At 39.1% G+C, this 14,798-nt stretch overlaps 1 protein-coding gene across 1 annotated transcript; it reads right to left on the bottom strand.

Moving 5' to 3' along the window:
* Positions 1 to 746: 746 nt before the first annotated feature.
* On the bottom strand, positions 747 to 14,071 carry sh3d21 (SH3 domain containing 21). The gene is made up of 17 exons (XM_076971777.1): positions 13,857 to 14,071; positions 12,867 to 13,024; positions 12,689 to 12,746; positions 12,005 to 12,126; positions 11,760 to 11,847; positions 11,239 to 11,300; positions 11,123 to 11,165; positions 10,510 to 10,604; positions 9,963 to 10,061; positions 9,561 to 9,606; positions 6,962 to 7,024; positions 6,563 to 6,668; positions 4,038 to 4,209; positions 2,596 to 2,673; positions 2,092 to 2,282; positions 1,899 to 1,962; positions 747 to 1,434 (listed from the first exon to the last, which is right to left on the bottom strand). Exons 1-17 carry the CDS (start codon positions 13,858 to 13,860, stop codon positions 1,402 to 1,404), a joined length of 1,482 nt encoding a protein of 493 aa, XP_076827892.1. The 5' UTR covers positions 13,861 to 14,071; the 3' UTR covers positions 747 to 1,401.
* Positions 14,072 to 14,798: the final 727 nt, after the last annotated feature.

Here is a 14,798-nt window from a genome sequence, read left to right as displayed (position 1 = left end):
CAAGAGGAAATATGCAATGTTTTATTCATTTATTCATATATAGTAACTCGCACCTTAAAAATTGTCTTGTATCTAAAGTAGGTGAATTCTATCTATAAAAAGTCATTAATTCATAAATAATAACAGGCACCTTAATCATGGATATTATTTATCTAAAGTGGGTGAAATATTCTGTAAAAAAGTAAATAGGTAACTTGCACAGCAGAAACATTATGATTCTAGAAACATGGGATCACATCAGCAAATCTGAAAGAACACTCCAAATAATTCAGAATATTTAACTGAATCAGATCAAAATATACATTGTGTTTGTCAGTTACCTTCATAAACGTTTACACTCTGCTTTATTAAAAGCCAGCAATGACATCAGAACATTTCAGTGGAGGAGGTCACATCTCTCTCCTCTATATTTGTGTGAATAGCTTTAATAATGGAAGGCCTTAGACCTTAGAAATGTTTGTTCAGTTGAGTCTTTTACAGATTTCTAATCTCATGTTGTGTTATTGTGCATGTGTGTGTGTGTGTGTGTGTGTGTGTGTGTGTGCACATGTGTAATTTTTTTTTAAGTTGAGAGAGCTGTCAAAATTAAAACTCAGACCAATAACTACTGATAAAAGGGTTTTTACGTTGCTATTCAAGAAAGTTTTGCAGTCATGGATATGGGTGATGTAACTAGGAGCTTCTATAAGTATAATGTCCACACATTTATTATTGAGAGTCCAGTCTGGGAACAAACATCTGCAAACTCAGACTACACAAACTGTTTATTTATAAAAAATAAAATGCACCACACTGTTGCTTCCAGGTCAATAACTGTTCATAACACAGATAGTCTCATCACAACCAGCTTAGATTTATACACATTAAATAACACATCATGTAAATATAAGGCCTGTGAACAAGAAAATCCCACTTGGTGTCACAGAACAAATCCCCAGGAAGCACCACATGTCTGTGAAGGCATAAAGCAGACGTTTGACCAAGAAGATCTACATGCACAGATGCTAGATGTAAAGAGATGTGTATGACTCATAAATAACATGGCTCAAACTCAGGGAGAAAAGAACAAAAAAGTAACACTGGTTCATTCCCCATATATTAGCCTTTAATCAGTGAGTTCTATATATACAGTGTGTTAATTTCACCCATCAGTATCACAGATCCTTATATGTACAGCCATGATTCTGGATCCTTCTCCACAGAGACATAAAGGACTCGGTTGCCTCTGAGCTGATGAGAGTGGAATTAGAGGGTCACAGATGCTGTGTGTCTGAAGGATCCCATGTCATCTATGCTGTTGCCACACACTGTCATGCTGTTTCAGTATCCCAGTGGGGGCAGCAATATAAAAACAACATTCTTAACGAGTCAGAGTCCAAACGACTGCTGGGTCTTCTGGGGTTACTTTTGTTTTTTCAGTAGCTGTACCTCATCCTGCAAACATGGATCATTTTAATATCTGCTTTAATAATTACTTACAAATGCTCCACAAAAGCTGTCAGATTCTCATAATAACTTTCAGTAGTGACTACAAAAGTGTTTAATATAGTAAAAACTGAATATTTTCATTATAGCATTTGTAAATCCACTCATTCGCATAATACATGCCATCCATTATTCTACGTGTAAAGTTTAATACACTTCTGCCCTCTAGAAGCTGGCTGGGTACAGCCATGAACTGCAGGAACATCCTCATGAATATGTCCTTATGAATCATATGGGTACTTTGTAATTTTGTAATTCGTACTGTGATCAGGTCAAGGCAAACTTATTCATAAAGTGCTTTTTACACACATTTTGTCATGTATGGATCCAGATCCATGATGAACAAGCCATGAATACTGACTGAATAATGTAACTATGACCTGGAAAAAAAAAACTTTCAGTAGCCGACTTACCTGCAATTTCATTCGTTTGTTCCTCTCCTCACTGAGCTCATTCTTAAGATCTTGTATGTCTATACTGTTGGGAATAAAACCATGAAGCGTATTAAGTGTATTATGATGATGAAATGTGAGCTACGTGCTGTGGTGTGGTATTAGACTCATAGCCTCTGGCCTCTGACGGCGCAAGCATGGAAGTGCTACTCACGTGTGGCGGGTTTTGAACAGTTCCAGTGCCATGCGCAGTTCCTTAACCTCAGCCAGCACCTGGTCCAGGGAAGGTTTCTCCTCCGGGGACGTGGCTTCATTCTCAGCTGTGGCTGGAGTGGGATGTGGGGGTGCTGAGGCGATGACAGGGTGCTCTTCCTTTGTAGCTGATGGTAAATGGTTTTCAGTGTCCTGTAAAAAGATCATTTTATTTTACGTATTGAATATTTCTTACATGTTGAAAACCTAGAATTTGAATTAGACACAAATTACTTTAAAATTTATGAACCTTGAACATATTATTAAATGTAATATTTGTTAATGTGAATTATGTATTCATGTATACATAATGTATACGTATTCATTATGTATCAGTACATAAAAACTACTGTACATAGCCTTTATTGTCATACCAGAATATTGTCTGAACATTTACACATAGTCATTTTCATAATGTCTATTGGAAGCAGGAAGCATTTTCTGGCTAATCTTCTTGATTTCAAACCTTGGCAGGAGCGGGAACCTTGTGAGAGCCTGCATCTGTTTCTGCTGCTGCTTCACTCTGATGCCCATCAGTGGAAACCTTCAGAGAAACACAGGCCATTAACCACATGTCCACACCCGTGTTACTGAACCACATCTCCATTCTGAAGCCTACAGTACTAGGACTCAGCAATTATAATGACATAATCTTTGAAAATTCTAATCAAATCGAAGTACCTTTCACCTAAACAGTTTAATAACAATAAAATCATCATTTTCAATAATTGTCCACCACTGTCCAAGGCCAGGGGCCAGTACTTTGGAGCTGCTTGTTGTAATATAATCAGATAACATTTTCAGGCGTGCTTGGCTGTTTTTTTTCGCACACATAATGCCTGTAACAAAGACGTCTATGAGCGCTGGCTTTAAAAGCATAATCACATTAGTCAGTACTCATTTCCCTGCATTGTGTGACATTTTCAATGTTTTTCAGAATGTCACATGAAGCAAATTCCCAATCTTGAGCAACCTTACACATAAGCAGTGATGGCTTAGTTACCTTGAAAAAGTAATTTGATTACTGATTACTCCTTTAAAAAGTAACTTAGTTACATTACTGGTTAGGCCTTCTTGATTTTAAAAGTAACTACGTTAGATTACAAGTTACTTTATCATTTTTAACAGTAACAATGTATCTCCTGACATTATGTTTGTGTCGCTGCGCTGTATTATTTGTAAATGTATTTGTAAACGTAATACAAGCGAACTATTCAGTCAAGTAGCTATTTGTTGTTAAACTAAATACAATTACAAGTTTAAGCATTTAAAAGTACTTTAGCCAAAATTCCAGCACTTTTCAAACCTGGAACACAAAGCAACATTAAAATTGGTCAGGTAAATGTTCCTTCCCCTGTTTTTGAGGGGTATTTCTTTACACTACCACATATTGTTACGGAGAACATGGCATAGAATGACGTGAACACACTCACGCTCTCACAGGTTCGCGCGCAGCGTACGGAGTCGAGCGCTACAGCCAGATGCAAAAGTATAACTGAGCCAAGAAGAAAGCAAAAATAGCCTATATGTTTTTACTAAGGAAAATAAAAATAGTAACGCACAGTTACTTGGATAAGTAACTTTCATCTGATTACTGGACTGGAAATTGTAACTCATTATATTACTGGTTACTGGAAAAAGTGGTAAGATTAGAGTAACGCGTTACTGTCATCACTGCACATAAGCACCTGTTTATGGTTTTCAATTTCCTGTTCTGAGGACAAACTAGGACATTAATTTGTTTTACTGGTACTAACGCATCTGATCCAATTGAATAATTGCTTGATGATTAGGTCCTAAGAAAACACTGCGGGGTGGTGGGTGTTGTGGACAGGGAGCAAACATTTCTCTACAGGACCAGAATTCATAAGATTGAACTTTAGTAATTAAATAACAGGATGTTTTTACTTGACCGCTTGTGCCGACATTTGTTGGTGGTCTCCTCTGAGGTGGCTTGGCCCTGTAGGCTGTGGGATGGCTAAGTTTGGCTGAAGACACGTCTACTCCTTCAAACTGTCCTGAGTCTTTGGCTTTATTCTCTGGAAGCTTTGGTGAGGGAGGAGGTTGTTCATCACCGGTCCTAAAATATGAAAATACAGCCCTGTCTGTAAGATTGTGAGAAACCTGCATGGCGTCATACATGCATGGCTATAACAAGTCTTCATTTGCTGATAACATTGCAGGTGTAGACAAACAGGTCACCCAGACACATGAGAACTTGTTCTAAATTTACCATGAAATCTGAGCATTCATCTTTAAGAAGTATTACTAAAAAGTTATTATAATATAAGGTTAATATGAATGTTATTTATTTAAAATGTGTCATGACATAACAGTAAATTTTTGATACAATAAACAAGTTGCTCTAATGGTCTGTGAGGAATTCCTGGATCAATAGTTTCCACAATGTGTCAGTGTTACATGAGCACCGGGTGATGTTTCTCCTGATAAGTGGTATATAGTCTACACAGTATGCATGCTTGAAGAACAGGAAACACTCATTTTAGTTGCAAAGTGACTCATCTAGTTTTTTCATTTCTTTCCTTTCAGATTTTCTAAAACCTACTTTCAGACACCTCTAGTCTGGCTTTTTTAACACAAGAGAAAACATATATGTCAAGGACGAGTCTCTTATTAGTCTGCAGAGGTGGGACCAAGTCAGTGTTTTGCAAGTCTCAAGTAAGTCCAAGTCTTTATACCTCAAGTCCCGAGTCAAGTCTCAAGCAAAGACACTCAAGTCAAGTCAAGTCTCGAGTCAAGACAGGCAACAGTCAAGTCAAGTCCCAAGTCTGAAACTTGGAATTTCAAGTCCTTTCGAGTCTTTTTTTTTTTTTTTTACCAATGTTGTAGGTATATTTTAAATGTAAATATGCATTCTTTTTTAAATCTGTATTCTCCTCAAATCTTGATAAAACATGTGCAACTGAAAACACGAAGTATAAAAAAAAATTAAAATTACACCTCTTTATTGCACAGTTCAATTTGTTAAACTTAGCTGCAAAAATATTCATACTTTAAACTACAATTTACCAGAAATAAATATTCTGTGAAAAAGTCATAAGTAGAACTCCATGTTCAAATAAAAAGTGCTGATATTTTCACAGTACAATACAAAGAACCAGCATTTTCCCTCTCTTCTCTTATCTGGTTTCTTGGAGAACATGTGTGAGTGACACAAGACAAACAAATATAAGAACTGAACAATTAACAGGAATCTGCAACTTTAGACATTTCAGTAAACTATTCTGCATTGCATTTGCTGGCCAAAAGTCTGTATGTCATTTGTGCATGATGAATGATGTCCCCACTTTTGTCAATATATTTTTTTCTCGGTAGATGTCTTCAAATACACAATCCATGCTGAGATAGAACTGGATATTATGATGGTGACAGAGAGAGGCTCTCTTCCCCGAGTTCAGATACAGAACCCAGGGTTGCCAACTCTCACGCATTAAGCGTGAGACACACGCATTTGACCGTCTTCACACGCTCTCACGCCACACATCCGATTTCTCACGCCGGAAAAAAATCTAGTTTATTTACCTCTGATCCACATCTATGATTCAATGAGTTACTAGTTCGCTCTGGCACCAACCACTGGCGATCGATCGACCGCGATATAATACTTAATTTGTGTCCATTTTACACCCCGCCCGGTAAAAATTTACGTTCGCCAACCCCCCATTTGATTGGTTGTGCTGCAGCTCACGCACACACACGTACAGAGTGTGGAAAAGCAGAGGACTGGTCTGCGTCAGAAGGACGGAAATGAAATTAATGGGGCGCACTTTATAAATATTAATATGCGTTTTAAAATTTAAATTTGGGGTAAAAAAAAATCAAGTCTTTGCAAGTAAACAGGTTCAAGTCCAATTCAAGTCCCAAGTTATTGGTGTAAAAGTCCAAGTCAAGTCTAAGTCTCTGAATATTTTTTCAAGTCAAGTCAAAAGTCTTAATATTAATGACTCGAGTCTGACTCGAGTCCAAGTCATGTGACTCGAGTCCCCACCTCTGTTAGTCTGTATTTAATAGGTGTTACATTTAAATATTAACACAAAAACATTTTAACCAAAAAATAGCAACCATGCTTTCGATGCTTACATAGGGACCATGCTTTCTCTGTATTTCATTACACATGACTATTTAATAGATAATATTCACTGTAAGTGTGTTTACTAACTGTATTTACTATATTCACTGTATAGTTTCTAAATATAAGTACACTATGAAGTGAACATGGTTTTGATGTTGAAAAATACGATGTTTAGAGGTACGATGTTTTAATAATCTCACCTTCAGATTATTCTCAGTAGCACAATGAAAGATGTACAGGGTCCATTTGCAGAAGATGTCTCGTGTGTCAGCTACAGAGGGTCTGATGCTCACCTGGAGAAGATGTCTCGTGTGTCAGCTACAGAGGGTCTGATGCTCACCTGGGGCCAGATTTGTGGGGTTTGTCCTTCACTGGAGGAGGTGGGAGTTTCGTCATGCCAGGCAGTTTGATTTTACCAGGCATGTCTTTGACTTGTGGCTTTCCATCTGCACATAAGAACAAAGCGCTCATAATCACAGTGCATTGTCAGTCCATACTGCACAAAGAATTAGGGATTCTTCTAATAAGAATTAAAATAAGTAGTTCAGAGTACATGTATTTTATTACTGTTGTTTTTCGTATTATGTGAAGCCTTCATTTCACAGCCATTGATGGAGACAAAGGCAAAGTCATGGCTATGATATAATGGTTTCAAAAGCACAATTATTTGACATGGCAGGTTTGGCATTTATAGTCATCTTTGGCATAAATGTGCTCTTCACACTGACGACACTCTTACCTGTGGTGTCAGTCTTCACAGCAGCCTCAGCTTTGCTCTTCTCCATCCCAGACACTTGTTTTACTGTCATATAAAGATTTTCATTTCATTGTTGACTCCAGGGAAAATGTTAAACAACATTAATGCACATACTGTTGCAGCTGAGTTAACTAAATAAAGAACGTTTTACGGCATAGTTCTAATGACATGGTGTGAGCTCAGGAGCTCTGGAACCAGCATGAGAATGTCAGAGGTTTCCTGATGGAGGAAGTGACATGCTGTTTCCTGGGGCTACTCAAACTTTTCACGAGAAAAAAAAAAAAACCTTGGGAAATTCTTCACTCTGTGAAACTTCCTGATGGGATATCGCGAAGTCACATGGTCTAGAACTCACTGCTAATGTATTTTGTTTAACGATCCATTAAACTGCATTCAACAGTTTGGAAAATCACTGTTATGTCAGAATTTCCACTGTGTACTGCCTCTAGTTCCCTAGTGTCTCACAAACAACTGAATTGGATTAAAGTCTTAAAGTCATGGAATTAATTAATAATAGAGCACTTGCATCTGTTTAGGTTTGCCTGATAGAGTAGTTCATAATGTGACCATCTTACAAACAAATGCTCATCCTTTCTAGTTAGACATCTGCAGAAACGGTTTGTGACCAGAACAGTGTGGGTGGTTGGGTCTTAAATACACCCAGAGAAGCTACATTTTATACTGTTGCTTTGCTAATGTCCAAAGTTATCCAAGTTGTGAATACATTAAACAATTAAACATAAAAAACTAATGAATCCTTAAAGGATTTCTAAATGCTACTACTTTGTAGATATTAATACTCTCATTTAGCACAATATTAATCTCTACAAAGAATATTTACATTTTACCTAGAGTGACATAGATTTATTAGAGAATTCATTTATCAAAGAAAACCTATTTAAGTGACAACAGCTACTGTATGTTAAGTGAGTCTACATACCCTGTCAGAGAAGGGCAAGTCTTGCTTCTAGCTCCTGCACATGTCACAAAAACACGCTCAAGTGAACGTGCACTCCAAGTGCTCAGCTCACACAATGTCAGCAAGGCCTAGAACTTCCTGTGTATCGCACACCTAGAAGTGCTGGCTTAATGTGTGTGGCAGGTTCTGTGAACTATATCACGGCGAACGTGCAGATCTAATAAGAACATGAAGGTTATCTTGGAGAAATCAGGAAATCAGTGCTTTTAAACCATCCAACAGAAATAAATCGAAGAAGTCTTTACTTTTATACTGAAATTCCTTTTAATGTAAAACAGTTTCTGAAGGGGGGGAAACAGCCAGAGACAGGTGTTCTTGTTTTTTTAAGCTTATCTCTGTCAAAAAGCCACTTCCTGCTCCTGTTGTGACAGCTGTCAATAAGCATTTCACATCCTTTTTCACAAGCTGACACAGTAAGTGCTGCATGAGTCAAAGCGTGTTGTGCATCTCTGATTACAGAGCATGAATATCAGTTTTCGCAAGACACAGACCAAAACCCAACCTTGTAATTGCAAAGGATAAATGAAACCACAATTTGAGGGGTTTTTTTTACGGGGGGAGGGTGGCAGAACAATACTGTCAAGACATTTATAACTTCAGCTTCTAATATTAAACAGAAGCAGTAGCAGAAAAGGTGTCATAGTGCACCTGTCCCAGGAGGGGCAACTCTAAGCCCAACACTATACAACCATAACCCCAACACTATACAACCCTAACACTACTAGGGACACTCCCACTCCCACATACACACCTTCCTCCTCTCACTCTCATGTACCATTGCCACAGTATTAGTTCATTCCGGTCACCTGTACTTTATTTCAGTTAAACCACCTTAAGTCACTATTTAAACCCACAGGCTTCTGACATTGTAGCATTGAGTCCTGAGACTAGAAGTCACAACACAAGTCCCTACGCGGTGGCAGCGGCTGTGTGACCTACATGACACTTCCTTGCTGCAAATCCTGACTTGTGTTTGTTTGACTGCATCGTTAGCTATTTGCTTTTTATTGTTGAAAGTTAAATGAGAATAAAGACTTTAAACAAACTCATCTGCCATTTTTGACATTTATCTTTTTGTATGTTGCATGTATATGATCATTTGACACATATCACGTGACTGAATTATATCTCATGGCACTGGGTTCTAATTTCTGGGTTTGTTTTGCACAGAAAACCACAGTGGCAATGAGAGCATCTTCTAAGAGTATTGCAGAGATGTCTTTTTTTTTTTTTTTAATGTCTTTTAGATTTCCCATGCCACACTTGAAAGCATGCCTTTTCATGAAGCCCTGGTTTGCCCGGATTTGCTGAATTTTTTTTTTTGTAAGCCTACTGCTGAGAGTCATTTGAACTGCCCCCATGTGAAGTGTTTTCACAACTGAAGACATGCTCTGACTCTATGAACTTACACCCCACATTGGGGTTGCAAAAATACAGTGGCTTCCTGACACATCTCACAAAATAAATCTCCCATATGAAAAACTCAGTATATTGACAGCAAAAACTTATATGTGAAGACTTGTGTTTAAATCCAGTGAATATATGATCCCCGATTACCAGTTCTACTAGACCTACTGTTTATAAATAGAATGACTGCCTTACCTGTTTGCTTCTGTGAGCCACGTCTCAGCGGTGGCTGGCTTTTGTCCTTAAAGTGACAGGAAAAAATAAAAATAGCATTGGTTAGAAGCAGTGCCAGATTAAACCTCTTTCCATAGTAGCGACATCACGCCCCTCCTTTACTCACAGACTAATGAAAATCACTGATTCTATCCACTCAAAACATGCTTAAAATAACAGCAAAAAAATTACAGCCCCAGAAAGATTACAAGAAAGTTCTTTTCACCAAAGAAAAGTGAGAAACCAGCTTGCACCGTTTATGTGAAATAATTGCATGTGTTTAGTCAAAAAACGTTTTGGGAAAATCCTAAAGACATGTTGAGAGAGAAGACCCTCCCATTTTCATACAGAGCTAGTGTGAGAACTTTTCTCCATCCCACTCACTTGGAGAGTGTCCGTCGGGATCACCATGACAAAGTTGTCAGGGAAGAAGCCTCTCTGACCGTTCAGCTCTCCCTCCCACCATCCCTCATCATCAGTGACCTGGAGCCCGGAAGAACAGAACATTAAGCAAAGCCCTGGTGTCCTCTTACACACACACACACACACACACACACACACACACACACACACACACACACACACACACACACACACACACACACACACACACACTTACTCTAATAACAAGAATGCTAAAATGATAGGAAGACTCTTGTACTACCCCAATGCATTACAAATAAACTGTATTATACAGGGTTTAAATTCATATGATGTAATATATGTTGAAGTTAGGTATTTAAAAAAGGATTTTGAGCAATACAGCTATTGTATTTTCTTGCATGCATATCAAGCTGAAAGACTACCGGTATGTCTATTGGCTTCACAGACAGAAGAGAGCATGCAGCAGGTATCTGACATGCATATGTAATACAGCATACGGGACAGAGTTATTTAGGGCATATCAGTTTATGGTCTGTCAGTGGGAAACCTTGTTGATGATGGTGACGGTGTCTCCTTTCTTTAGATTCAGCTCATCTTCAGTAATGGCTGTGTAGTCAAACATGACCTGACAGCATTCTTTCACTGGTACACAAGAAGAACAGGAATGTTCAGTGTGTTGGGTTGACGAACACTGTGACAGGGTGCTAAAGGAATGTCTAACTGGAAACTTGGGGAATGTTAATCATTACCAGCAGAACGGGAGGCAAAAACTACAATCTCACACACAACCACTAAGACCATTAGCGTGAAACATCTTCAGAGATTTATCTTGTATGTCCTGTATCTTAACAAGTGCCATTATGACAAGTGGAGATCAGTCATTGTAAATCACTGATCAATCATTTTAAGATGAAATATTTTTTAAATGCGACTACTCAAGCTGCCAGCTCATAATGTGACTATATGAGCTGCTGACTCATACATGCTGATCAGTCTTCACTTTACTGATTGTCTTCAACTTCACAACAAAGTCTCACCATCCATGCATGTAAAGTCCTTAGAACAGGACAAGTAGCATTTAAAGTGCCGGAAGGTAATTATAGGTCTGTTCTGTTGTCCAAATGTCAAACAATTTGATATATGATAAGATATGAACTCACCATTTGTTTTTTTGCGTGTGCTGACTCTCTGTGTTTGTATTCCCTAGGCAGAAACAGACTCATTAGATCTCAATCATGCATCACGTTTTCTTCTAGCCTGTGATCCAGTCTGGTACCTGTTTAATGAACACGGCCTCAGAGAGCTTGGGTCTGGATTTGCCTTCTGTCAGCTTGGCATCTGCAGAACATTGACAGGGCTCAGGTAGAGACACTACGGAAACGTCCTATGAGGAAACCGTTCATTATTACTGGCAACATTTGAGTTATGTGACAATCCATCCGTCATCAGGCGAAGGGATTACGTGACCAATCCCGGCATCATCGGGCATGGGCGAGGAACACCATGGGCAGGTCACCAGTCCACCACAAGGCCAAACAACATACATGTACACACTCACGCCTACGGGCAATTTAGAGTGACCAATCAACACACACGTCTTTGGACTGCAGGAGGAAACCGGAGTATCCGGAGAAAATCCACGCAGGCACTATGAGAACATGCAAACTCCACACAGAGTGGACCAGACCGGGAATCGAACTGAGACCACCTTGCTGTGAGGCTGCCCCGAGTTATGTGACCAACAAATTAAAATATTCAAGAATGTCCAACTCCAAGAATGTCAAACTGTAAATGAACCTTTTGGAGAGACAATTTCTTTTACAAAATTGCATGGAAACGCTCCTATTTTGCCATTTTTCTTTCCCATCCACCAGCCATCTTCAATCTGTGGACCAAAACAAAATAAAAGATTTGACAATGTGTCATTTCAAACAGCCAAAAAAACCGTGACAAAATGAGAAAAACAAGTTACAGTAATTGCCTAAATTATGACAACTGAACATTACAAAGAATGACCTTTTGAGAAACATGTTGCTAACTACCTCTTTGAGGATCTCTATGGTCTCTCCAACAACCAACTCGAGCTCATCTTCATGTGTTGGTGAGTAAGCAAATGTCACTTCGCATTTCTTACACTGCTCCTTCGACATCTTCACTGGAGTGGCTGACAAGCAAAAATAAACATCGGAGGAAGGAAGTCTGAGTTTAAACAAACAGCTAAGAAAAAAGACAAGTCGAATGGATTCCGCTTCAGTGTCACATGCCTGTTTAACACTATTTACAAGACCATTTCTGCACATATAATTAGCACTTGGCCTTCAAGATAGGATGTGGTCCCAGTGGAGGAAGAAGTCTTTCATTACTTGGTTCTGTTTATCGTTGCTGCCGACACACAATTCATGAGCAGCTACGGGCTCTGAAGCCTGCAACCTACGTCTGTTTTGATTCTATTGTCTTTTGTTTTGATATATGTAGGTCTCTACATTAGAGATACGGATGTTTGGAACATGTAGGTCTCTACGTGAGAGACACATATCTTTGGAACATGTAGATCTCTACATGAGATACACATACGTTTGGAACATGTAGGTCTCTACATGAGAGACACATATGTTTAGAACATGTAGGTCTCTACATGAGAGACACATACGTTTGGAACATGTAGATCTCTACATGAGAGACACATATGTTTAGAACATGTAGGTCTCTACATGAGAGACACATACGTTTTCTCATGCTCCGCGGCTCCCTCTGGCTGTCTCCAGTCAAGTAATTGGGCACCTCCTGAGCAAACAAAAAAAAACAGAAGTGATGAAGAAACAGCTTACTGAGAGGCTGACCACACTGTGAGAAGGCCAGCCTCCGGCCCAACCCAGACCCGACTGCACGTGAAGAGGATCAGACCTTGACAAAGTTGGAGGGGAAGATTCCTTTCTTCCCACGGAGCTCTCCCAGGAGCCAGCCCTCTTCGCCGGACGACGCCACGTTGGTCACCACGTCACCGGCGTGCACCGTCAGCTCATCTCCCATCGTTCCCTCAAAGTCGATGAGCACCAGCACCTCTGAGGAGACACACAGGCCCCCACGGACGAGAGCGCAGGTACACATACTCCATCAATCCTTGGTGCTGAGTGTCACATGCCTGTTAGTGACATGTTCACTACAGAACTATTTACAGCCACTGCTGATGTTACTCACACAACACACGCTTTTTAAATACACCATGATGTATGTTGTTTGTTAATCTGCCAAACATAGCAGTGTGTGACGTGCTGTTACACGTTGTGCCATTTAATTTTTCAAAATGCTAGATCACAGACAAGTGGGGTGATTTACCCTGTGCATTCAGCAGATATCCACAACATAATGTGTTTCAACAGGCCAGAAGGTATGTGGTATGCAAGATATGACTGCAGGTGGAGTTTGTGGTAGACTGAACTAGCTGTAGTTACTAAACAGTAGCCCTTATAGTAAATGCCTCAATTCAGCCTTCGGTAGTCTGCTTACAAATGAGTAAACTAGCCTTACACGTTTCTTATCTGTTGTTAAATCACATATTGCTCAAGTCATAATACTGAGGGAAACTCGAGCCAGAGTAGCTCAGAAAAAGGGAAGGCAGAAAGTCAACAATTCACTCCAACTAACAGCATTTTCAGCATTCTGACTACAAAATTTGGAATTGAAAGTAGTTCACTTACATAAAATATGTTCTTAAAGAAATCTCAAACCAATGAACCATCAGTAATGAACACACACTCACTCAGTCCATCTACAACATAGCTAATGTATAACCCTGGCATAATACAATCTGATTTTATATTTCAAAGAGAAACTAATTTTTTCGGTTTGAAGCATGTCAGTCACTATGAGTAGGTAAAAGTGACATAGGCTCACCCATTTCTTGTGAAAGTTGTGCTCAGTCCTTCTCTCTGTTCACAGGCAGAAGTCCTTCTCAGCCCAGCGGTCTAAAACAGCTGGAGTAAATGCAGTTGCACAAGACGCAGAAAGAGAAAAGGCTTCCTCCTTCAAATATTAACACTGAGAAGCTTCCCAGCTAGTCAGGACAAGCTACACACCTTTCTGAGGTGGATGTGGACAGAGAGAGAGAGACAGAGAGAGGGAGAGAGACAGAGACAGAGAAACAGGTGAAACAGGTTTCTGTTTTTTCTTCTCAGAAAATGACGTAAAGACTAAAAGAAATAGAAAAACAAGCAGGAACCCCTCAAGTGCTGACCCAACGTTTTAGTTTTGACATGTGAGGAACATAATATGTATGTTTGGCATTGAATCCAGATGATCCTTACAGAAAAAGCTAAAAGCTCAATGACATCACACACGATTGTGTGCTGGGCTGAATCTAAAAAGCCAAGTACAGGTTCAACTGGAAGAGCTAAAGCTTGAGAGCAAAATGTCATTCATTTCACAACCTTCTTAAGCTTTAATTGATGAAAATGATTAATTCAAAATTTATATCTAAAAGACTGACATTTATTTTACACTGATCTATATAACACAGATCTATATAAGTAGCATAAATCAATCAATAAATCAATCAGTAAGAGATCTGCCCCCAGTTTCTACTGTACTGATATAAGGGTCTATATTAAATTCTGATATCCAGTATAAGTACTATAGACCTCTATTCCTCATAATAACCCCTCTGACTGTAATGACACTAGCAGTCTATCACTCAGTCATGCATTCCTTCTTTAAGTAGGCTTTGAAATGTTTTTGTTCGCACTCATGAATCAATCTCAGGATTGTAACTCAGTAATAATCAAATATTATTTCCCTTATTGCATAGATCTGATATAAAACAAATTGCTATCAGTCCGA

This window comes from Brachyhypopomus gauderio, chromosome 13, assembly GCF_052324685.1.
Source record: "Brachyhypopomus gauderio isolate BG-103 chromosome 13, BGAUD_0.2, whole genome shotgun sequence".
In the NCBI taxonomy this organism is placed as follows: domain Eukaryota; kingdom Metazoa; phylum Chordata; class Actinopteri; order Gymnotiformes; family Hypopomidae; genus Brachyhypopomus; species Brachyhypopomus gauderio.
Note: the sequence above shows the minus strand (reverse complement) of the source record. Positions and strands in the feature narration are given on the sequence as shown.